General features: G+C 46.3%; 1 protein-coding gene across 1 annotated transcript in view; it reads left to right on the top strand.

Annotated features, from left to right (window-relative positions):
- The window catches only part of LOC147692378 (cytochrome P450 2G1-like), an 847,409-nt gene extending 822,475 nt beyond the window's left edge, over window positions 1-24,934 (top strand). The window contains exon 9 of the mRNA XM_086938602.1: window positions 23,628-24,934. Coding sequence (XP_086794728.1) covers window positions 23,628-23,809 — 182 coding nt within the window. The 3' untranslated portion in view covers window positions 23,810-24,934. The remainder of the gene's footprint in view (window positions 1-23,627) is intronic.
- Window positions 24,935-25,309: the final 375 nt, after the last annotated feature.

Consider the following 25,309-nt stretch of genomic DNA (forward strand, 5'->3'; position numbering starts at 1 on the left):
ACACTAGGTTTGAGCCTCAGCGTCTGCACAAAGCCTGTGGTTCTGGTCAAATAACTTAATTTCCCCTTGCCCAACAAAAAAATTAAATGATTGTGTCCTTGTGTAATGTAATTAGAGTTCATACAAGTGCTCAAGTTTATTTAATGCTCTAGGAAGCTGGCTCTGTATATAATATACCAAAGTGAGGTATAGTGTGCACAGAGTCTAGTGGAACCCCAAAGATAGGCAGAGGTAAAGTTAGATAGAACCTTACTCTCTATTTGTGATAGCGTGGTTGAGCAATAAGGCTGTATCAGAGGACAGTGTTAAGCATGTTCTGTACTCACTCAGTCAGCAAATGAATTCACACACTCAAAGACTGAACTTCAGACTGATTGTTTTTGTAAAAAAATATTCTTTTAGTTATTTCATTACTTTATAACTAGGGCTCCCGGTTTTATGGTATTTATTTTTTTGCCATTTACGTCTGTATTTATCCATATTTATTTTTTGGGCATTTTTTCTGCATTTATCCACATTTATTTTTGCCACAAGCAAAAGACGACGCTTCAGCTAGTATTTTTCCACATTTATTTAAATTGACAATTAGTTTTCTAGTACAATATAGTATATATTGTACTAGAAAGCAAATAACATACCCAATAGGTCTCGCCTTTGGGAATTTAGAAGTATTTAGTTATGCAGCACAATATCCTTGGTGCAACAACATCAAATGTTGCACAAAAAAAAACGTATAAGGTCCCAAAGGTGAGACCTATTGGCCATTCCAATGATTGTTAAGGATTATAGTTCAATAATGGGGCCACTTTTATGTTGGTGCGAAGATAGGAAGGAAGTGCACGAGAAAGCGGCTGATACATGAATAAATGGGACTGCGCTAGCGCTGGCATCAGGCTATCATGCTGTGCCAGGCCTCGCTACCACTTACTAATGGTAACCGCTCCAGCCTGTGATGCCCACAATGCTACAGACCTAGAGTACCTGCAGGCTAAGGGGTCGCTGGTCTCAGCAGCAGCAGTCCCTCCATTTAGTTAGTGCAGGCTGTAATGCCAACTTAAAAGGGGCTCCAAATCCGAGACAAAAATAAAATTAAAACAAATACAAAATGGTCGGGGTACCTATTGCATGGACTGGGCAGTCAGGTAGGCAGTGTAACCATGTCCACTATAGACATTTGGGTACTTCAGAGGGCAGTGCGGAACAAGGCAGCCAGGGGCTCCTCTGGAGAGATCAGTTACTGGAATGGTACGGGTGCCTATGAGACGGTAGTGTGGCCAGACCCAGTGCAGTGCAGTACTGTGAGACAGCCAGTAGTGTCAGGTGGCAGTCGTGTGGATAGTACATAAAAGCTACAGTGGACGAGACATCGCGTCAGTCCTTGAGATGTCTGTCTTCCTGACAGACTCAAGGTTCTGACGGCGCCCAAAAGGCACACGAGGCAGCTCCAGCACTGTAATGAAACCTGCTGCCTCTCCCGGAGTTTAGTCCCTTCTCTCTGTCTATTCTCATGGAACCCTGTCTCGCCTATTGAGTGTATGAAGGATAAGTGTGGTCGGTTGTTTCACGGATGGGAAATATATGTGCGCTACACCTATCTGAGTCAGGGTTGCATTTTATTTATTTATTTATTCATAAAGTTGTATATAGCGCAAACTTGATCCCGAAGGATATCAGAGCGCCTTACATTAATTCAAGAATTCCATCCACTTCCTTTTGATGCGCTAAGTGTGACTGGTATATGGAGTTCTGTATAATTTCAAATAATAAAGCGCCATTATGCTGGTGTGCCAATTCTCTATGCAGTATGGCAATTGTGTTAATCAAATAACAATGTTTTCCCAAAAAAAAAACCTGAACGCAGACATGCCCCAGAGCAAACATAAATACATTGGGGCAGATTTACAACCCCTTGCACCACCTTTGCGTCACTTTTAACATGGGAAAAGTGACGCAAAATTGGCGCAAGGGGCTTGTAAATTTCCCTCATTGTGTTTCCTAACAAACTGTTTCAAAGATTGAGAGCAAAACTGATTCTGAAGAAAAATTATGTGTGTTGTGGGTCTCGCTATTAGAATATAAAAACCACAAAGGCAGTCACTATGGAAATCGCTGAGAAACAATTGATCTAAAGGGCTTTTACAATTTAGCTGTACCTTGCGGGTCTGATATCTGCCTATGCGAGAAGGGAGAGTGTCAAGGTGGGATTTAATAGTCCCTAGTCTTAAAAGAAAGCCATCATTATGCCGCTGTACCAACTTTTGTATATTGCAAAAAGGTCTTGCGACGGAACAGCCTTGAAAAGGGAGCAATTTTAGGTTGCTGCAAAACAAAAAATCTTTAAGCTGCTGTTTGCCTAGGGAAGGAGAAATTTGGTGTAAAGACGAAAAATGATGGCATTGGACCATTGGAAAGTATGTTCAAATCTCGGCCTTGACCCAACATCATGTGCTTCTGGGCAAATCATTTTTAATCTCCTTGCGACAAAAAAGTGACATCGTCCGGTTCTTTTGTAAAGCTGTCTTATGCCTGTGGGCCAGGTTTGCACTATAAAGAAACGACATGTTAAAAATAGTTGCCAAATGCTTTCTGGGAGATGCAGTTTGGGTTCATCCTAGTGCTCTCGTTGGACTACAGTGGTGCGAGAGTATGGCAGGAGCATGGTGTCTTTAAACCCTCCCCCTCCCGCTAAAAGTCTAGGGGGCGCAGGTCCTTCAGCATTTCGGAGGGGTTGCTCTAATTGTTATTCAAAAGTCTGTGAAGGTAGCCTGGAAATGTGACCTCTGCTTGGTGCATTTCCAGCCTGCCTTTCACACCTCATTTACAGTGATGGGAGGGCAGGGGAAGGCAGGAGCCTGCTTCCCATCAGACTGGTACTGGCGCCATGGAGAGCTGGGCTACCCTTTGTCTGGACTGACACCTGAGGGGGCTATTGATGTTGGCTGATGGGAGCAGAGTAAGATGTAAGGAGTGGGGCAACATGTAGACTCAATGTAATTTACAAGCAGAGGGAGGCGACTGTCTGCAAAGGGGGGGGCTTCATAGCGATGCTCCCTGGTACAGACCAAGGAGGGGGCACTGCAGACAGTACTGTCTACCCCCTGTGAGAGCTGCCTTTTACACGGGACCCGGGTGGGAGCTATGTGCCCATATTTTTTTTTTATTTAAACAAACTGTTGCGGTGGAGAAAATGTAAATGTGGCAAATGTCTGCCATGGGTACAAGCGCCTTTTTGTTCCATTCTAAGCGCCCCGTCTGTAGCAAAATACCGACGGCAGCATGGCAAAATATTCTAGTATTTTACCGTTTATAAATATAAATGCAGACAAAGGAAATATAAATTTCAGTCTGTATTTATATGTACAAATCCGTAAAAACGGAAAACCGGGAGCCCTATTTATAACCAAGCAAGCCTGGCACAGGTAAGCAATAAGTACTTTACAGTAGTGATGCAATTGAAATTCAGGTTGAATGATAATTGTATGAGCACTTTGATTTGATGTACAGTATGGATGCAGAGAAATGCAATACTTGGTAAATGCAGTACATAGACTTGAATAGGCTTTTCTTTAAAATAGCAGGTAAGTAACTTTTGAGATTACTAGGCTTACACAGAGTAGTATACCTAGATACTACTCTGGGACATTTCCTTAAAATAGGTAAGTAAAATAGTTTTTGTTAGATTATGCCATTTTAACCGCTTGCGTGGGGCAGGAATTCCAGCCCGGTGCTGGACATTCCAATCGCGGGCGTGGTCGTGGCGGAACCATTCCGTCATCAGCACAGCCCAACCGTGACTCATGATGGAATGGTTCCGTCATGAGCATGGAAGGGGTTAAAGAGTTTAGTGGAGTTTAGTTTCTCAAACTCCACACTTAGAAACTTTTCACAGAAAAACAGTCAATGTTATCCTATAAAGTAATCAGTGTTTGGAATTGAGGTTCAGGGGTTTGAATAAGGGTTCCCCTATGGTCAAGGATGCACTCTCGTTACACCCTCAGCGACACTAGGGCAGCCTGGTGCATAGTGCTCGGGCCCAATGTTATCCAATGGGGGATAGGGGGCCTCCAATTCAATTGGTGGCTGCTGGCTAGCAGGCCACTCAGCTGTGGGAGTAAAGCTCCTGGACTTTAGCTCAGGGCAAATGGGGAAACAGATTAGCATCAAAGATGCACCCTCAGAGGCACTAGGGCGGCCGGGTGCAGGATGCTGTTTCGACGTCGGGCGTCCTGTTGGTTTCAATGGAGAGCCTCCGGTTTGCAAAAGCTCTGCAGGCAGGGAGATGAAGGTCTTCAGGCTGCGACCACCACTTCGAGAGGTAAGTTTGGATCTTCTTACCAGCTCCTGGTTGCGGTTAGGGGGGCTTTCTGGATTTAAAGGCTTCAGGCATCAGCTGGAGGTTTGAGGCAGCTCAGGGGTCGCCGGATCTCGGGTCAGGATCGCTGGGGGACCTCCTCGTGGTGTTTGCCCACTCGAGCTTTGGCCAGGGACGGCAGGTGCAGAGTGGGGCAGATTTGCTATGCCCAGCCAGAGCCAGAGGTTGCAGTTGAACACATCTGGTGTTCATGGGAGAAGCAGTCTTTGGAAGTGAAGGCAGGCAGGTGTTTTTGAGGTTGCTGGCTGCAGGACACACCAGGATTTCACAGGAGCAGGTTCGAGGTGGAGACAGGCTGGTAGGGCTGGGGCCAAGTAAGTGGGCGTCTTCCTCTTGTTAGCTGCTGCATGGCTGTTCAATCCTTCTTCTTTTTTTCTTCTTGCTTCTTGTCTGGATCTGAGGAAGCAAGGTGCAGGGGTGTCCCTAAATGCTAGATTTAGGGGCGTTACAGGTAGGTAAAAGGCAGGTAACAATGGGTCCCTTCCCTGGGGTCAGTACACCACCTATTATGCTACCCTCCAGTGGGAGGGGGCATGTGCCTGTCCCTGGTTAGCTGAGTCCCCCATCTTCAAGATGGCATGGACTGAGAGTTGTGCTTCACCTCGCCTCCCGCACCTGAGGGGTGGAGTTGGCAGAGGTGCGCGCACCTCTCTTCCTCACTTATTTTCCAGCCAGTTCTCCTGCCCAAGGTGAGGGACAGAACCAGTGGGGAACAGTTGTTGAAAGCAGCAATTAGCCTGGGGAAGCTCACAAAGGCAGAAAGCCTTTGAAGTGTCCCCTTGAAGTGTCCCCTTCCTGGAGGAGGCATTGCACCTAGTCCCAGGGTGTGCATTGTTTCAGGCCCCGGAGACCAGCAGGCTCTAGACCCAGGGGTTCAGAAACATGTCTGGTGGTGGCAGCTGAAAGAAGCCACTCACCCTGTACACTAATGGTAGGTTAGTTTTCCAGATGCCCTCTGTGTGCATTTTACATAAAATCCCACACTGACATCAGTGTGGGTTTAATGTGCTGAGAAGTTTGATACTAAACTTCTCAGTTTTCAGTGTAGCCATTATGGTGCTGTGGAGTTCATAATGACAAACTCCAGCACCATATAATCTTAATGGCAGCACTGCACTTACAATGTCTAAGAATGGACTTAGACACTGTAAGGGTATAGGGCTCACGCACCTGTACCCACACCACTGGTATAGTGCACCCAGCTAGAGGGGTGATTGACCTATGTCGGGGCAGTGGGTTGTAGGCATGGCACACAGAGATGTGTGCCATGTCGACTCTTCACTTTGCTCTGCACCAAAACACGCAGCCTGCAAAGGTAGTATGTGAGTGTAGTGGTACAGGACCTCTAAGGGTGGCACAATAAGTGCTGCAGCCCTTAGAGGCCTTCTCTGGTCACAGTGCCCTGAGTACCTGTGGTACCATTTACTAGGGACTGTCCTGTGGCCAGAGATGCCAATTTGGTTTAGGCTTCTATGCAGTTTTTGGGAAAGAACATAGGCCCTGGGTACCTGATTAGCAGGAGCCCAGGGCACAGTCAGTCAAAGTACATCAGCAATTCAGCAAAAAGTGGGGGTAACCATGCAGAAAGAGGGCACTTTCTCACACACGCTATACTAACCAGTGAAAATCCCTTTTATGTCTAACCACAGTCTTGCAGGAACCAGTAGGTAACAGCACTTACAGGGCACTGGGCATCTTTTATAAGGATAAATGGGTCACAGCTGAGCCAATTCACAGACTGATTTGGTCAGGTTTGACAGTTGCTATTGTCTGCAAGCCATATTATTAATTATTTGAAAGATATACAGAGAGGATTTTGGTGCCGTCAACTACAAAACATCTCTCACCCACTTCATGCTATTGGTTGTTTGCTGTAGTACTTCTCCTCTAAAGACGTGCTGGTGCTGATGTTATCCAGCCTGTCTAACCCTGTATCAATGTTCAGTGTTACCTTGGCATTCGCTCATTGAAATTTTTTGAAACGTTGTTAGCAGGGTAGATGAAGACGTAAACATGTCAGTGTCTAGCAATTTGCAGAGGCTGTTGAGTGTTAGAGTGCAGGTCCAGGCTGTACAGAACAACTGATTAAAAGTGCTTTGCAGAGGGGAGTTGTGAGAAGGTGGCTCTGGCCATCTAATCTACCTGGATTTCTTTGCTTTCTGATCACCTGTTTTTGGCCTTTTACTATGGGAGAGCCTTATACCTGGCACTCACCCACGGTAAACTCATGGCAAAATGGATTGCTCCTTGTTTACCGCCATGGGCTGCCTTTTAAGAAAAGGCCACTGTGACACAGACAGGGTAATGGGTACTGGGCTGGTTACGTGTGGAAATCTGTGCGCACATGTGTGCACATGCGTGAGGGCTGCACGGGGGAGACACCTGTCGTACCAGCCCAAGAACTTCGCACAGTTAGCCTGGCACAGAAGGAACTATGCAGAGTGGGGTGGTGACCTGGAAAGGGCCCTCTAATGGGGAGGTACATATGTAGGGGAAGTCAGTGTGCTTTACTGTCTTGACTGTAGTGACACTCCATTATGCTCTGATGGGAAAGGCTGCCTTAGGGTGCAGCTCCAGTTCCTTCGGGGCCACAGACTCCGGGGTCGCACCAATGTACACTGTAATATGTGTGAAAAAACAATTCTGTGAAGTCCAAAAGCATATCGGTACAGCCTATGGGTCACCTAGGAATGACATATTTCTCTGACTTAGCTCAAAATCAGAGCTTAGGCCTTTTGTGAACCGGCTGGACTGCCTTAATTACATTTCTAACCAGCTGCAGGAACAAGTGCTTCACCCATCAAAGACAGCAATTAACACTGCTCAGATGAACTCTCAAGGAGTAAGGAAATGGGTGAAATTGCTCTGCATCAATCAGCCAGCTGTCATCCTGTACCAGGAAGAGGGCCTGCCCCAGGCCACTGAACAAAGGAGGGAGTCCGGACATGCAAAACCAAACCAGAGGGGGGGCCCCTTTGAAGAATTTCTGTGGGAGAGCCCTGGCAGTGATGTCAGTTAAGGGTGAAGCTAAAACCACCAGAGCACATATGGCAAGAGACTCCTGGATGGCACCATCTTGAAGTATCCCAGTAGGCTCTGCAGCAAGGTTGAAACATGGGTTCATGTGGCATGCCAGTATAGGCCAGAAGTGCATCCATTCTGGCACCTCCCACCCCCCTTAAAAGATTTTGTGCAGGGGGGCGTCTTTGCTCTTGGAAGTGCTTCTTTGTGGAATGCTGGGACTGGAGGCTGACCCATAGATGATTGGAATGAGAAACCCTGGGACTGCCATCGGGCCCAAGGACTCTGAGTCTGATTGACAATCGGACCAGGTGGGTACTCCCAGGACCAGGGACGCTGGTCCCTTTCCATCCCCTGAGGACCAGTTGAGGGAAAGACTGGGCTTCTGCGCATGGAGGAGAGAGGCCCAGATGGAGATCGAAGCAAAAGGCTGGCTCAGGGAGCCAGTGAAAACAGCTCACTGCAAAGTTTGTCACCCTTTTATGCCAGAAGGCTGTATGAAAGTGTTGCAAGCAGCTAGGGCAGACCACCAGTAGCAAAATGAGCCAAATACCATCCAATTCATCCCAACGGGGTCCGAGATAGCTCAGTGATAATTTTGGTGACCTTTGGGAGCACAGGCGACAAATCACTTGGGGCTCCACCACCATTTTCAGCCTCATCCCAAGGATGGACCATGGCCGTGAGCTGCCACCTAGAATCAAGAAGTAAGGGGAAACACTGCCATGCTTTCCCCCGACAAGATAAAGGGGCCCAGGATCCAATCCCTGGGCACCCTGAAAAAATGCCATTGCAGGAGAGCCATCACACTCCCTCACAATTTGGGGCCCTGGACCCCATTCCTGGGCCCGAGAAGCTGATCGTGGGAGGGACTGCTATTGCGCTCTCCCAGCAGGAGAGGAAAAAGCCAGGGACCCCATCCCCGGGCCCAAGGAGTAGAGCAACTGGCGCACCATGCAACTGCCCGGGGGAGCAGAAGTTGCTCTGTCTGCTTTCAGGAGCGGGAAGGCCAGAGTGGAGTAGTTGGCCCAGACTGCAGCACACCAGTGTGCTGGCCATGCAAGGAGCCAGTGAGAGCAGCCAGGGGTGGGCTCTTCAAGCTACACTCCAACGTGCCCTGATGCACTTGGGTGCCTGGACTGGACTGGGCACCCAGAGGTGAGTAACACAGAGCTGTTAGAAAGGAAATGGAGTACGACAAAGAATCTTCTCTTCCCAGATCAGCGGGAGAGCCACTTCTCTAATATACACAGAATAAGCAGAGGGGCACCCCATATTATTCTGTGGGGCTTGTCATTTTGCTTGCAATTCTTTTAATAAACCTCACAAGTGCTGGCTTCCTGGTGGCCCCTGGAGAACGGGGTCACTAGCAAATGGTTACCAAAGTGCAAGGGGAGCTACAGGATCAGTGCAGTCTCCCCCCAAATGATGCACCAAAGTACCTAGCCTACATTATGAGGGAATTAAAAATGAAAACCCCTCAAAGGTTTTGAATGGTTTTCAAGTTTTCCCCAAGCTTGAACTTTTGCTCCACAGCTGGGAGTGCTGAGAACAGAGACTATGACTGCAGTGTTTGTTGTTCAATGTGTTAAAAGTATGAGTTTTAAGTTGATAGACACCCTCTATAATTATATAGTGATGTAAAACAAAGAGTTAATATCCTGAGCAATAAGTGTCCAAAGTAATCAGAACAGTCCACAATGGTAGTTGCCACCAAATTCTTCTTCTGTTCTTTATGATTTCCAGGCAACACGTGATTCGTCTATGTGGAGTAAACCACAGACTTCTTCAGGGCTAGAAACATTAAATATGAAAGGCCCAAGTTACAAGTCAAAAAATGTTACATTACATTTATCACAGAAAGCAAGAGGACAAATTGAGGTCTTTTGTGCAAGGGTCGGCGAGCAGAGACCCAAAGTTGGAAGCACTATCAAAGTGCAAATGACATACGACATCAAGTACCAGTACAGGCAATAAATCTTCATGTCTAACCAGGAGCAATAAGGTGATTCCCTCCATAAACACCACACCATTGTGCAGAAGATTGGGAAAAGGCTCAAAAAGTATGACAACTGGGAATAAGTGAATAGTGATGTAAAACGAGCATGAAAGGTGGGAGAGTGAAGAAAAGGAAAAGAGGGATGTGGTAAAACAACCCATGCGTTCCCCTAGTCATGCTGTAATGGTAATCAACCATTCAAAAAAACACTCAAAAAACTACAATAAAGCTGAGTCATAATTGTAGTACATGGAATAAATGAAGGCAGAGTTTCCAATTGGGAACTCCAGTAACATCAAAAAGCACGTAAGATCTAAGTTCTTTACCGAATAAATAAGACGAAAAACAGTCATTGTAATTGGGATGGTTGCAGGCATAAGGAACGTTGGCAACCATCCGGTAACTATGTATTTTTATGAAGTAAATTCTTAATTCTTTTGAGTGCTTTTAAGAATAAGGTGGTACATTGTTTCTTTTTAATGTCTGTCTTTAAAGGTTTGATGTGAATTTCGTATGAAGTGAGAACTGGTAACCCCTGCAGCCCAAATGAGGTTGCACAAATTGTTGGCAACAAAACATGTTGACTCTTTATAATTAAAAATGGTCTGATTTAGGGGGCGTGGCCAAGGCGGCGAACATGGCGGACGCAGCCTAAGAGCGCTCCGTCCCGCCGCCAGGAATATCCGCTGATTATCCTTGACTCCCCAACCCTGAGACGTCTACAAGTGCCGCACGAGTGTCGGAGGTGGCGGGGAAGCTCCGACGGTGCTTTGCGGGGCTCTGGCCGTTCACCTGGCAGCAGTCCGAAACACACAGAAGCACGGCCTGCAGTTCCCGAGGAAGCCGGGACCTAGAGCCCAAACACACCCGGGCGGAAGTGGGACGCGGCTGGGCCCGGCGAGAGGCAGCACACGGCGCTCTACACCCGGCACCCGAAGACCCGCAGTGAGTAGACCGGGTCGCACCTGCGGTGCGGACCACCCGCTGACACACCTGAGAGCCTGGGTCTACGCGGGCTGCGGGATCGGGGGAGAGAGAGGGGGCCGATCGGCGGTCGAATCGGATCGCGGGAGTGCCGGTGACGCTGCACCTCCTACGACGGCATTATCCAGTGCTCCATCTCCTCCCCCCCCCCTCCCGGCAAGTTGGGACAACGGTGGCTGTGTCTACGGCGGCAGGGGTGAAGGTGATGGATTGTTCCCGGCTGGGATCCAGATCGGGCCATAGGATACACGCGGTGGGCAGTTGCAGGTGCCCCCTTTCGGCGGCGCGGTCGAGCCGCGGAGGCGACCCCCGGGGAGGCTGTACCAGCATTTGCTTTCCACACATTGGGGAGACACGAGCTATAGAACCGCAGTGGGCCTGGTAGCGGGGACAGAGGCTCGGCGGTAGGCTGATGGCTACTCGTGTGTCTTGAGACCCCGGGCCACTGTGGTGAAGAAATTACACTGCTGGAGTACGAGTGGGCCCCCCCAGCATTTGGATTTGATGTAGCAGAAATTGTTCTACCTCACGGGGGCACTGCGCCGCGGAAGCGGGGATGGCACAGGTTGCGCTATGGACTAAAGAGGAACTGTAGCTCCGAGATCAGAGAGGTTGGAGTGCTCTACCTGCAGCCCCGGCGGCTCCCAGCACCTGGCATTCATATCGGGTGGCAGTCATGACGAGGGGTGGCAACAGCGGGGGCGCCTCGAAGCCGGACCCAATGGACAAATTTGCGGACCGACTGAGGGAGCCGGGGCATCCGGAGGCTCCCAGGCGCCCGGTCCGGATAATGCGGCCCTCATGGCGGCGATAACGCAATCCAGGGACATGCTAGATGCAAAAATAGGGGCGGTGGGAGCCGATGTAACCCTGCTGCGTCAAGACCTGCGTAACGCCGTGGCCCGCATCACTGAGATTGAGACTAGAATGTGGAGGGTGACGTAGCGACACTCAAGAAAAAGTTGGCCAATATGGAAGGGATTCAAAAGGGCCTAGCAATGCGTGCCGAAGACGCAGAAGGACGTGCTCGGCGGAATAACCTGCGCTTCGTGGGATTTCCGGAGGGATGCGAGAAAGGCGACATGGAGGCCTTTCTGACCCAGTGGTTGGAGGGGTGGCTCCCTCCGGAGTCCATTTCGCGCTGCTTTATTATTGAGCGCGCGCACCGTGCACTGACCCAGAAGCCACCCGAGGGGGCTCGCCCGGGGCCTGTGATAGCCAGACTGCTCAATTATCACGACCGCGACACAATTCTGAAACAAGCGCGAATGAAGGAGCCGTTGTTATTCGAAAACCACAAAATCCTCATATTCCCAGATTACACCAGGTTGGTCCAGCAACAGCGTCAGTCCTTCACTGCAGCTAAGGCGCGACTGCGGGCCTCAATCTTCAATATGCCTTGCTCTACCCGGCTCGCCTGCGTGTGGTCTTCCAGTCCCGGACTCACTTCTTCGACACTCCAGAGGAGGTGTTCGCCTGGACGGATGAAACGGTCCGCATTAGAGTTAATACCCCTCCGAGCCGAGACTCGGATTCATCATCCACAGCAGGGCCCCCGAGGACCCCCCGGCGCTCGCGGAGCAGGAGTAACTGGAGGACACGCAACACCAAGAAGAATCCTCCCCCTAAGGAAGGTGCGACGGAGGCGACGGGGACTGCGGACACTCAGAATCCGGATGCGCGAGACACGCAGACACTTGGCGACCTAGAGACAAAATCCTAGAGAATGGTCAGAGGCCGGAGCTAATCCTTTGAGTAACGGAACCCTCTTGCGGACTGCTGTCTACGATGCCAGATATATCAGTACTTGAACAACCCTGAGACGTGGGTTGGGGAGACAAAGACGAGTAGGCGGGCATAGCCCTCGGTTAGAGGTGTTAGTTTTGTGGGGGGTGAGTGGGGTTTGTGTGGGTGGTTTATGGGGATCCATTGGAATAGTGAGTCTCTAACCTCCCGTTGGGGGTCGGAGATAGCCTATACCGCAACAGGTACTTCAACGTTGCTGAGGTATGGGGTGGGGGGTGGAGGGGAAGTTGCAATGTTGTTTGGGAACGGAGTGGGAATGGGGGGTTAGTTGAGGGGGTGTTACAAGGAGGTATGGGGAGGGGGGTTGCGTTTTACTGCACAGTGTTCATTAGGGTCCTTTTGCTGCGAGATGGATGTGTGTGGCCTCCAACACTGGGGCTGTCTGATCTTCAATTCATGAATGGCGGTTGAGGCTTCTGAATCAGGCCTACAAAGGGCATCGATGCGTGTTGTGAGCTGGAATGTGCGGGGACTGCTGGACAAGATCAAAAGAGGGGCAGTCCTGCGACAAGGGAAAAGAGACAGGGCTGATGTGCTGTTATTGCAGGAGACCCACCTCATGGGTTCCAAGACTCTTAGCCTACAGAGATATGGCTACCAACAAGTGTTTCATGCGGGGTTTGTGAGGGGATCCTGGGGGGTGGCTATACTGGTGCATCGCAGGCTGTCCTACACTCATGAGGCTCAGTGGGTTGATACTCAGGGCAGATACGTGTTCATCCAGGGCAAAGTAGGCACTGAACAGATGGTCTTTGGGAGTGTGTATGCTCCGCCCCCGCTGCAGGGTGCCCTTATTGAAAAGCTATTTGATGTATGGGCTGAGATTCCTAATGTTATGGCAGTAATAGGCGGGGACTGGAACGATGTGATGAACACACGGTAGGACAGGTATAGGCCGGGTGGTGAGGCGCCGTCGGACACACCTACTAAACTAAATGGCATGGTGAGAGGAATGGGATGGGTAGACACATGGCGGCACCAACACACTCAGCATCGGGAATACACGTATGTCTCAGCAGTGCACAAGTCCTTCTCTAGAATTGATTACTTATTTGTCCCCCACACCTGGGTTGAGAGAGTGGACACTGCATTGATACTGCCGCGTGGCCTTTCGGACCACTCCCCGGTAGTGCTAGATCTCCTTCTGGATAAGAGAAGGCAGCCGTTCCGATGGCGCCTCTCCACATGGCACCTACAGCAGGAGCCCTATCAGTCCCACATGAGGGAGGCTATTGCTGACTACTGGAGCAATAATGATCACCACAACGTGGATGCCACGACCCTCTGGGAGGCTCTGAAACCCACGCTCCGTGGGGTGGATATTGCGTGGTGCGCGGCTGCCCGCAGGGCACGTAGGGAGGACCTAGTTAAAGCGGCAGCCCAAGTTAGAGATCAGGAGACCAGATGCTGTGCAGGCGGGGGTGAGGGGGATGTGAGTCCGCTTCTGCTGCTGCAGCAGTCGTATGCCTCCTTGCAGCTAGACGAAGCCCGACAGCTGTGGCTGGCGACCCAGAGCAGGATCTACCAATGGGGCGACAAATCTAGCTCGATGCTTTATAGACTATGCCAGAGTACTTTTCACGCGCAGTCCCTGCCATGTCTTCGAGACGAGTCCGGACGGCCCATGACGGCCCGACTGACCTGGCGGACCGCTTTGCGCGATATTATGAGGCCCCATACCCCCCCGGGAGCTTCTCTCGTCCAGTGACGTAGATAAGTTTCTGGCTGATCTTCCGCCGCGATCGATTTCGAACGAGGGAAGGGCTAGACTCGAACTTCCTTTGTCAGCGGAGGAACTAGGTACGGCCCTCGGGGGAATTGAATTGAATGTAGGCAACGGATTCCCTTGTGAATTCTTTAAGAAGTTTCACCTCCAACTGGGTCCATACTATGGCCGAGCTCTAGAGGCAGCCAGAGAATGTGGCCGACTCCCGAGAGACTGGCGACACGCTGAAATTGTGGTTTTCTGCAAACCAGGATGACCTCCAGACCAACCCGAGTCATACAGGCCGATCTCGTTATTAAACACTGAAGCCAAAATCTTGGCGAAGGCGCTAGCCAATCGCCTCCTCCCGTACATTACTGATCTCGTCCACCCAGACCAGGCCGGGTTTATGCCCCGTAGGGCAACAAGGCATAATATAAGGCGCGCGCAGGTGGCGGTATAGGCGGCCCCAGCGGCAGGAATACCTGCGGCCCTTCTGCTGGCCGACATAGACAGGGCCTTTGACTCAGTAAGCTGGGTCTACCTCCGAGCGCTACTGTCCCGCCTAAACCTCGGGCCCCGCTTCTTATCCTACTTACACTTACTGTATACTGATCTCACGGCTGGGGCAGTGTCTGATTCCTTTCCCGTAGGTAGAGGCACCAGACAGGGATGCCCCCTGTCGCCATATTTATTCGCCCTGGCCATGGAACCGCTGACGGCGTGGGTCCGAATAGATGCACAGATGCGGGGCATCGAGTGGAATGCGGGCCCCTCCGATAGAATTGCACTCTATGCGGACGATGTCCTATTTTTCCTTACGGACTTGAACAGATCTGGACCGCGGGTCCTCGATTTCATGCGAATCTTCGGAGAAGTATCGGGCCTACACCTGAACCTGCGCAAGTCAGTACTGTGGGTGCTGGGGGAGCGTCGGGACTTAGGGCCCTGGGCTGGCGCTCTACAAGAGGCGACGGGAGGCATTAAATACTTGGGGATATTCTTGACATACATACGTGGGGTCTCCTGGACGCGCAATGTCGTGCCCGTGTGGGAGCGTATCCGCTCGGATATGACCATATGGTCCCGCATGCCTCTGAACGTGTACGGCCGCTCGGCCATTTTCAAAATGGTGGCCCTTCCGCGTCTCATATATCAATTGCAAAACCACCCGTATCCTAAATCACCACAGTGGTTCAGGCAGGTGAATTCGGCACTTAGTAATTTCCTCTGGGCTGGGGGAGTGGAGAGAGTGGCGCTCCGCACATGCTTTCTTTCCACATACTGTGGCGGCCTGGCAACGTCAGACATCCTATCCTATTATCAGGCTTCCCACTTATTAATACTGAATGAATGGTGGTATGGGGATCCAGGTGACCCTGCTTACGCCCTAGAGCGATTTCTGATGGACCCGGATACGCTGCACACCACGCTATATTCAGCCACTAAGAGGAAGAGGCTTCCAGTGGTCACTCAGATAGTATTTCAAATATGGCGCGGTGCACTCCGTCGAATGGGATGGTGGAATAGGCTGACAAGGGAGACCCCATTGTGGCAGAATGGGCAGCTGCCGGCACTGATGTCCCTACAGGGCTTCCGTGGTTGGGATGCAATCGGCATCTCGGCTGTAGGTCACGTGGTTAAGGGCACGACCCTTAAGTCATTCCAGGAGCTACGTGAGGAATATGACATGCCCCAAACCCAATTTTTTAGATACCTCCAGTTACGGCATGCTATCACCCCCACCCTGAAGGATCTTGACTCGTTGCCCGAGTTTAGCCCCTTAGAGGCAAAGGTATTCATGGGGGAATTGGAAAGCCAAAATATATCATTTATCTATCAAACACTAGTTACACATTGCTCATCTTCCCTAAATACACTACGGGCTAAGTGGGAAAACGACTTGGGTACATTTGAGGAGGAGGACTGGAGGGAGGCGCTGGAGGCTCCTAGAGGGGCTGCCATTGCGGTGCGACTGCGCTTTATTCAATTTAAATACCTGCATAGGGCCTACTACACCAGGGAATGGCTATGGAAGGCAGGCATGATTGCGTCCCCAGATTGTTTGAGGTGTGGTAGAGAAACGGGCACGTTCCTACACACGGTTTGGGCATGTGATGGTCTAAGGAGGTACTGGACAGGAGTGTGGGATTGCTTGTCAGAGGTGCTGGGCTGGGACCTCCCCCGCACACCACAACTAGGCCTCCTGCATATCCTGGAACGAGTGGGAGGAAATGTCTATAAATGTCACTTGTTGTTGTTGGGTCTAATGGTGGCCAAAAGGGACGTGGCCCGTGCCTGGAAGGATGTGAGAGCCCCCCTATTGGATGTATGGAAGAGGGGTCTGGATTTTTATATGGGGCTGGAACGCCCGATCTTTGAGGCCAGAGGCTGCCCCCGGAAACATTATAAAATTTGGAAGAGGTGGGCAGACTACAGAGGGTTGGGGCTGGAACCGCCGGCTCATGTCGAACCTGAAGAACGATATTTGGACGTTGAGCCCGTGTGATGAGGTATACACACTGATTATGTTTCGCTATGTTTTGATCTATGGACTGTTTAGACGCTGTGCAGGGGGTGGGGAGGGTAGGGGGCGAGGGGAGGGGGGACTTAGGGGTACTTTCTAACATTTAAATTACTGTTTGAATTGTTTGCAATGCAATTATTGACTTCATGCTCACAGCATATCCGGGTTTTCGGGATGCTGTTTGTCCTATGTAACTTTTCAACAGTGCAATAAAATTTTGTTCTGAAAAAAAAAATGGTCTGATTTAAATCATTTTTTTTTTATTGGGAAAGCTTACAGCACTGAATAAAAGTTACGTCGAGCCAGTAAGCTTTACCTCATTTTAAACGTTGGGAATTGCATCTCTATTCTCACGGGGTCCAGTGGGCACTCTAGTGATACTTTGCACTGACATTAAATTCACATTTGTTTTTTCACTGTCTTCTTTTCCCTTCATTGTCAGAGAATTTCCCTATGGAACACACACCTTTTCTTTTTGGGGAGAAAGCAACCGATGATGATAAGTGGGTGTCCTAGTGAGTACCAACCAGCAAGCCCCCCTTGGTGTTACGACCGTGAGGTGCTTTCTCTCCTCTCACACTTTTTTCTTGTATGGGTGGGAGTCTTCCTATGTTGTATTGACATTTTAGGTTAGAAATAGAACACACTGACACTTGGATCGGCGATAGAGAGTCGCTACTGTGAGGAAGTATTTGAAAGACGTTAGAAACCCCTACAGTGTCTTGAATTTATTGGAAGGTGTTCATGTTAAGTCAGGCACTTTGTTGTTTATGGTTTGTTGAGTGGGGGGCGGCCTAACTGTTTTTCCTCCTGTTGCTCCTCTTGTGTTGATGGCTAGAATTCACACCCATTTTGAACTTTGTCATATAAAAATAAAGAACAGAAGAAGAATTCTGTGGCAAGTACCGGTGTTGACTGTTCTGATTACTTTAGACACTTATTGCTCAGGATATTAACTCTTTGTTTGGCTATACGTGTGGACGTTTGTCTACACAGTTGGTGATGGCGGATGGCCGTTATCCATATCCTTGATCATTCTGATTTATTTACTGTGACTCGACACAACTCAGCGCATCCTATACCCTGCCACCCTTTTTCCATATTATATAGTGATGTAATTATAAATGTGATGCCCTTTAGGGGCTGTGGTTAAACTGTGTTATGAACAATTATGATGATTTCTCAAAACTTCCAGTCCTGCTATACATTCCCTCTTACAATGCTTAATTTAAATAATGAGACTGACAGCCACTCGTGATCAAATTTTTCATGCATTATTGGCAGAAATAAGTGCCCTCAGGCATGGTTATATGACATTAATGCATTTTTCAAATATGAAGTGCTTGTTGAAATAATGAAGTTAACAGCCAATCACTTTGGTGCCAGTATTAAGTTATGGTCAACTTTAGCATTTAAGAAAGAGATAATGTTTAAACATGTGAGTCGTGGTACTAGACTCCCTCCTTTGGGAGGGGTAAGAATGATTGCACATTGTTATCCAAAAGTAATTCCATCAACTTGTGTATATTTGTAAATTGCTGCATAGTGTTGAGTAGCATGTGGGCAATACATGTACTTTTTCCTTTTTCAAAAGAAAAAGCACAGACTGGACAGTCTTTTTTTTTAGTGTTATGATTGTGTATCTGTGAATGACGATTACTAGTCTTCAAAGAAGAGAGTTTCCCAGATAAACCAGAAAGGACTGGGTATCAACGTAATAACAAAAAATCAAGATTCCTTTCTGTGTTGTACTGCAATTTAGTGACCAACTAGTCTACTAATAGTATATTTTATGACTGGCTGAACTGACAGGCAATATAGGCACTAATTTTATACTCCACACTAGAATAGTTTTGTTTCTCTCAGCTGTTTATTTTCGCTTGGTTAAAATTCATATACAATTCACAGAAAAATTTGTATCGTATCAAGCATAAAATCATTTATTTTGAGCGTTCCCTAATCTAATACAGCATTGATCCTATTCTTGTTATCGCTCAAAAACATAAATTCATAAAATTTTACAAATTACATAGTAAAAAAACCAAACTTTTCACATATATTCAGTAAAAAACTCATGCACTATGTGTTGAGTCAAGTGGTCCTTATTGTCGACGCGTTTCGGTGCGTGGGGATCTTTAGGGCACCTTCTTCAGGACAGACTTTTGGATACGAAAGTATTATGCTTCTTTCTAAAATTTTGAATAAAAACAATTAGTGTCTAATTTAATGCTGAGGGTTTTTGTTTTAGAACTATCTCTAGAGTGTTAGTCACTCCTAGTACCTTATATATCACTGTCTGATTATAATAACCATCTTACTTTAATAGCCAGTATTATCCAGACAATCCAACTTCTTGTCTATGAGGATTGGTCCACAACTACGTTACTATTTGAGTCGTCTCTGTAACATAGGAGAGAATTCTATTATATTTTTTTCTATTCAAGCAGCGGCTAGATTTATTTTCTCATGTCACTTACTTAAAAACAGGAGAATCGCTGTTTAACGTGTCTTTTCCTTTTATTTGCGTCTTTGGGATTTGCGCTTCAGCTAGGGGTAGAACGTTGTTCAGAATCGTCCTACCGCTGAAAAAGGCGGTATAGGGATTTCAATGTAGTTATCCCTGTTTTAAAATGTTATTTAAAGGTATTGTTTAAAGGTAGGTAGTTGATAACTATATCCCATTACATACCTGGTCCATGTAATCCTTATGGTCTTGTGTGTGTTGTGTTAGCGGGACTTCTACTTTCTCACAGTATAGGTTAACTGGGCGGCCTCTTCATCTGGCTATTCTTTAAATCCCAGATACCTAATAGGAAAACGTATTTACATCTGTTTTAACTTTCCAGTGTCAGTGTATTTATTCTGTTTCTGTTATTCTTACAGGGCTACAGTGTTCATTTAGGTCATGATATTTTATCCATTACCACATCCTAGTCTCCTCCCATAATTTTGGGTTTGTAAGGCTAAATCTTTGAACTAGCCTATATGTGAGTTTCACCCACCATTTAGACCCCCGTTTTTTAGGTTGAACTAAATTACGCTGTTTAGGTGAACCGCCATCATTATTGACGAGGGTTCTCTCTAGCTTCGATGTTTTGAGCCAAAAACGCCCTGCACTGCTGTCTAGGCCAGTCGTAACTGACTGCTTACCTTCAGAATACCGCTCGCGATCCTCGGACACGTCCTCTCTCCCGTCGGATGGTGTTTGTAAGGAGTGTCGGGAGTGCGGTTTTTATAGTGATCACGGATGTTAATCCGTTTCAGCTGTGATGCGTTCTACTATGTGCGCGGGCAAATATTGAACGGTATCACCAACACAAACTGTTTGTTGCGTGTCTAGTGTCTTCAATTTACATTTTCTAATTATTCCGTATTTATGAAGTGCCTCCAATTATAGTTATTGTGATTTTTATGTTTGTAGTTTCTACTGAACGTTCCTCCATTTTAGTAGTTTTATATACATTTAGGGTACTGCGAGTGTTTCTGACGCCATATTTGTAGTTTGTTTATCTTTGTCTAAACTACAAATCAAAGCGCCGTTTATTTTTTACTTTTTACTCCTTCGTATCCCAATCCCGGTAACCATACCCGATGTAGAAGTAATACTTTTAGGGGTACTTTTATAGCTATTAGTATAACTACATTTTCGGAGGTTTAAAATTAACGATGACTTGCCGGGTGGCATATTACTAACGTAATGCAAATCATCAGTTCATGGTATTTTGTTCATTTACCTCTGCGGTCCCTGTCTACAACACCATACGGTAGTAAGCACTTTAAAAAATTTTTTTTTTACGGCATTTCAATCCAGATACTGTTTCTTTCACGAATTTATATCGCCAGTGTATTGTACATAATACAACAATGTGCCTAGGTACAACTTAATTTTTCTTCTCTATCGCCTATTACAACAATTCAGTTGGGCATTTTCAACATCAGTCAAAGGCATATATATACTAACATTTCCGTCTTGTTACTATTTGTTTATCATATTTGGACATCATGCATTCCTCATGTTATTTCTTTAGTCTATGTACTTAATACAGGAATATATGTAGGGCATAGTATTTTGTCTATATAACAATGCAACAATTTATTTGAAATTATCGGCGTCAATCAAAAAACATAAAGCATCAAATTAAGTATTTGCATTATACCTGTTGTCTGTGGTCTACACTATTACCTGTGTGTCCTTTGTTAGTTTGCTATTCATGGTTGCAGAAAAATGTTATCTCTCAATTTCCTGGACGTTATTCTCTATGTACAATGTTGGTTACATTCTATGGCAGCGTATATTCCTGTAGTAAGCTCGGATCATTCTATTTTATGAGTCTTTCCCATTCTTCACGGCAATTTAAACCAGAGTGGTGGGATTTAAATTTCGACATGTAGAATTGTTCCCTGATTTTGCGTTTCTTTTGTGAATCTCCTCCTCTTGCTGATATTCTTATTTTTTCTAAAATGAACCACTTGGGTTCTTCGGCTCCATGTTGTGCCGATATCCAGTGATCCACCAGTGGTGCACCCTTTTTATGATTTTTGATTGCAGATCTGTGTTCTGTCAATCTTTGTCGCATTTCTTTCCCTGTTTCTCCAACATAACATTTGTTGCATGGACATATGAGCAAGTAAACTATATTGGATGTCCGACAGTTAACGTGCTCATTCATCCAATGGACAATTCCATTCGCCTCCACTTTATCTGATTTTATGATGTTACTGCAGTGGGAGCACGTACCACAGGGCAAGTTGCCTCTTATCGGGGTATTATTGATGATGTTTCGTAGACCTGAGGATTTGGGTTCACGGAAGGTCTTCACTAACTGATTGCGTATTGTCTGATTTCTTCTGAAGGCATAGATAGGTCTTGCTAAAGGTATAGAGTCTTGTTTATTCAGTAAGGCCCAATTTTTATTTATCAAGTTTTTGACCTTGTTGCTGTAACCATTGTAATCTGATACCATTACTATTCCATTTTTGTTCTCATTATCTTTATTTTTTGGTTCAAACAAGCTTTCACGGTTGTAATATTTAGCCCGTTTGTATCCTTCTCTGATTAAGCGTTTGGGGTATCCTCTTTGTGTTAGTTTTTCTTGTAAGAAGCCAGTGTGCTTCTCAAATGAGTCTCTGTCACTACAATTCCGCCTAATGCGTAAAAACTGGCTAAACGGGATACCATCTTTCTGGCAGTTTGGATGGTAGCTGGTATGGTGGAGCAGGGTGTTCCTGTCCGTTGGTTTTACGTAAAGTTCCACTTTTATCTGTCCCTCTTGTTCTTTGATTTTGATATCTAAGAAGTCCACTTCTTGTTGACTTCTCGTGGAAGTAAATCTTAAATTTGGATCTCCACAGTTTAACCAGTTTAAAAACGATATTAGTTCATCTTCTTCACCATCCCAGATGAAAAAAATATCGTCAATAAACCTTGACCAGCATTGTATATTTTCATAGAATGGGCTCATTTCATTGTATATATGTATCCTTTCAAAGTTACCAACGTACAGGCACGCCAGGCTGGGAGCACATATCATGCTTGATATGATACAAATTTTTCTGTGAATTGTATATGAATTTTAACCAAGCGAAAATAAACAGCTGAGAGAAACAAAACTATTCTAGTGTGGAGTATAAAATTAGTGCCTATATTGCCTGTCAGTTCAGCCAGTCATAAAATATACTATTAGTAGACTAGTTGGTCACTAAATTGCAGTACAACACAGAAAGGAATCTTGATTTTTTGTAATGACGATTACTAGCCCACACCACACACCTTGAGTAGGCCTTAGACTGCTCAGCAAAGCTACCCTATGAGAGTTAAACGCTACCTACATTGGCTTGTTTGGTTCCCAGTGAAGCACAAACATTGACCCATTACTTGTGCAGGCCACACAGAAAATGTCTCACTTTCTAACAGTATTGCTTCATGGTAGCAGGCATGGGACCTCCAACACTGGGTTCCTACGAAATGAAATGTAAGAAAAGGGTAACAACGTATAAACCTACAGTTTGCCAAGTGGGGAGCAAACAGTTTGAAAAGCAGAAGGCCCAATGAAGTATTAATGTGAGATCCCTTTAATTTGGTCTTTCTCCCCATCCATCTGTTAGATCTGCCTTGCACTGAAATCTACACCCAATAGATATTTGATGCCTGATTTATCAAGGGCTTCCATTGCCCTTGTGTCACGCAAGGTGACGAAAGGGCAATGCAAGCCCTTAAGTGAGATTTACCCTGCCACTCAAATTCGCCTTGTGTGGCTTTGCATAGTATAGTAAATGTGGAGTAACTCAAGGCAGATCAAGTCACTGCTTTGTATTACTTTGCTTCCGGAAAGGCATTACATTGGTGGAGAGTGAGTGTTCTCATGCATTCACCCATGTATTTTGAAATGTTCCCAGATTTTTTAACAATAGCAAACCTGGAGTGCGTGAAAATGCCACGCCTTCCCGGAAGAGGCACAGGTAGGAGAAATATTTCTAGTTCTCGTACAGTTTTCCTCTTTTTATGTGTGTTGCATTCTGCAGTACACATAGAAAGAGGACAGGAAAAAGCCTCTGAGGATTGTTTTTGTGCAGGAAGATGTCCTTTTCTGCACAAGAACAATCCAGGCTGGAAAGCAGGCACCCTTGCACCATGGCGCAATGGTGCATGCTTTTGCAGCCACAAGTGTGCCATCGCAGAAAGAGAGCAAACATGCGCCATATGTTAGTTAAAATTAAGCATTCCTGCCTTTCCGTTTGACACAGCACAGCAACCTGTCCTGCTGCATTGCACTGCATCAAATCTTAGTACATTTAGCCCATAGTGTCTGCAAGTGCTACTTCGTAAAATGATGTGAACCCAATCCAGCTTTGCATTTTACTCCTCGCCCTATATCAACCAACGTGAAGTTCAGGTTGGTAAGGGCACGGACGAGCCCGCTTTTCTACACCACTAATGCATTTTTATGCTACGACAGTGACAAACATCAGCCCCGTTCAATTAGGCCCTTGTCCGACTATGCATGAATTATCTACCTTCCTGACCCCTTGAGTTGCCATCCCCATGGTGTTTGCGATAGCTGCCTCCTCCTCAGCAATAAAGGTACTCAGGCCGCACAAGGTAAAACCCAGACCGGATGTGTTTTAGTTCAAAGCTTCACACTAAACTCAACTTCCAACGGATCCAGGTTTTGTTTGAATTCATGTTTTTTTGCCTTTATCATTTATTTTCTAGGTAAACGAGTTTGCCTCGGTGAAGGATTGGCTCGGGTGGAACTGTTTCTGTTTCTCACATCCATCATACAGAACTTCAAATTACAATCCGTGGTGGAGTTGGAGAATCTTAGCCTTGAACCTCAACTGAGTGGTTTCGAAAATATGGCACCTTTCTACCAGCTTTGTGTTGTCCCTCGCTGAGTAAACAGGAAGTCACTGCATATACATTTACGGCCCGGGTCATGTTTCACCAATCTGGCTACCTTGTCACAAGAAGGGGACCCAAAAGCACGATTTTACATATGACAATGGAAGAAAAACAAATTAAACACTTTCAAAAGTTTTTTCTGGAATTTAGAAATCGAATCTTTTTTCGTCAGTGCTGAATATGTTTTTGTGATTTCATGAAAAACATATAAATGTTAAGAATGTACTGCCAGAAATCGATGATTGTAGCAAAATGTTTCTGTTGTATAAATAGGGCCTCCATTGTTTCCAGAAACCTTTACATAACTAACGTGCTAGGACTTTGAAGTAATTTTGTGTATTCTGTTATGTGTGCTGAGCCTAGCCTCACCTGCAGCTTTACTCAGCTCTTCTGTGCGAAAAGGGTACACATTTGTGGACTGTGGCAGGGTAGGGGACTAATTACAAGTGCAGCAGTACATTCCAAAATAGACCACTTTAAGGCATTAAGATATGTTTTCAGTTTGAGGTGAAGGGTTCATATATCGCCAACTCGTCTTCCCTGTAAAACAATTAATTATTTTTAAATACCTCTGTTTAGCCTTTAGATACTTGCATAAACTTGCCTCAAACGCATATAGCTCAACATGTCTGCTCAGGAGTTCCAGTGAAATATTGCTGATAGTACCTCTGTAGCATTCACATTGTAATTTCTATTGTGTCAACACTGCGTGACCTCTGATATATGGCCACTAACTTTTAGCATATACTCAGTATATTGACATTCAGTGCCATTTATACTTTCACAATAATTCCTTGAGTTTTATTTACAGCAGGGTGCATTTACTCAACTACCTTTTACCTATAGATCACAAACCTTTCAGTGATACACAACACTGTTCTTTTTTGGTTAGGTCATATATGTGCTTCCTCTGCATTCTCAGACGTTTCTGCCCTGGTTTACTAGAAAATAGGGCTATGTTATGTAGGGAAAAACTGACTTTGGTATTTATCGCTTTTTTTATCCTGTGTACATTTTTTATGTTCACTGTTCCCGATATATATAAGAGTTTCCTGATCATTATGTTACATGTATTTGCAGGTGACTGATGTATAATAAAAGCTTTAGCATATCAATCCATATGTTTCCATGTGTTCCCTAATCTGGCGTCTAGCTCAAAGAGAATTAATTAACAACCTGTCCAATCGCTGGGAGGACTGATACTCCGTTCCAATTTGAGCCATACTTCAAGTAAGGTGAGTGGGAGAGATCAAAGGGCACCAATCTGTTTTCTCCAGTCTTCGTGAATTGAGGGTATACCATCACAATGTGGGGGTAAGAGAACTCTAGAAGGTAGTACTGTCATCTTTGTTATGCAAAAGAGGTGATGGTCCCATGGGGCTATTTAATTTAGACAGTACAAACAATCCAGGCACACTGCCAATATGAATATGTACCGTCTTAAAGGGCAACATTCCCTCCCTAAGGTAGGAGTGGAGTCCTCTGAACACTCT

Source organism: Lissotriton vulgaris, chromosome 9, assembly GCF_964263255.1.
Source record: "Lissotriton vulgaris chromosome 9, aLisVul1.2, whole genome shotgun sequence".
Classification (NCBI taxonomy): Eukaryota; Metazoa; Chordata; class Amphibia; order Caudata; family Salamandridae; genus Lissotriton; species Lissotriton vulgaris.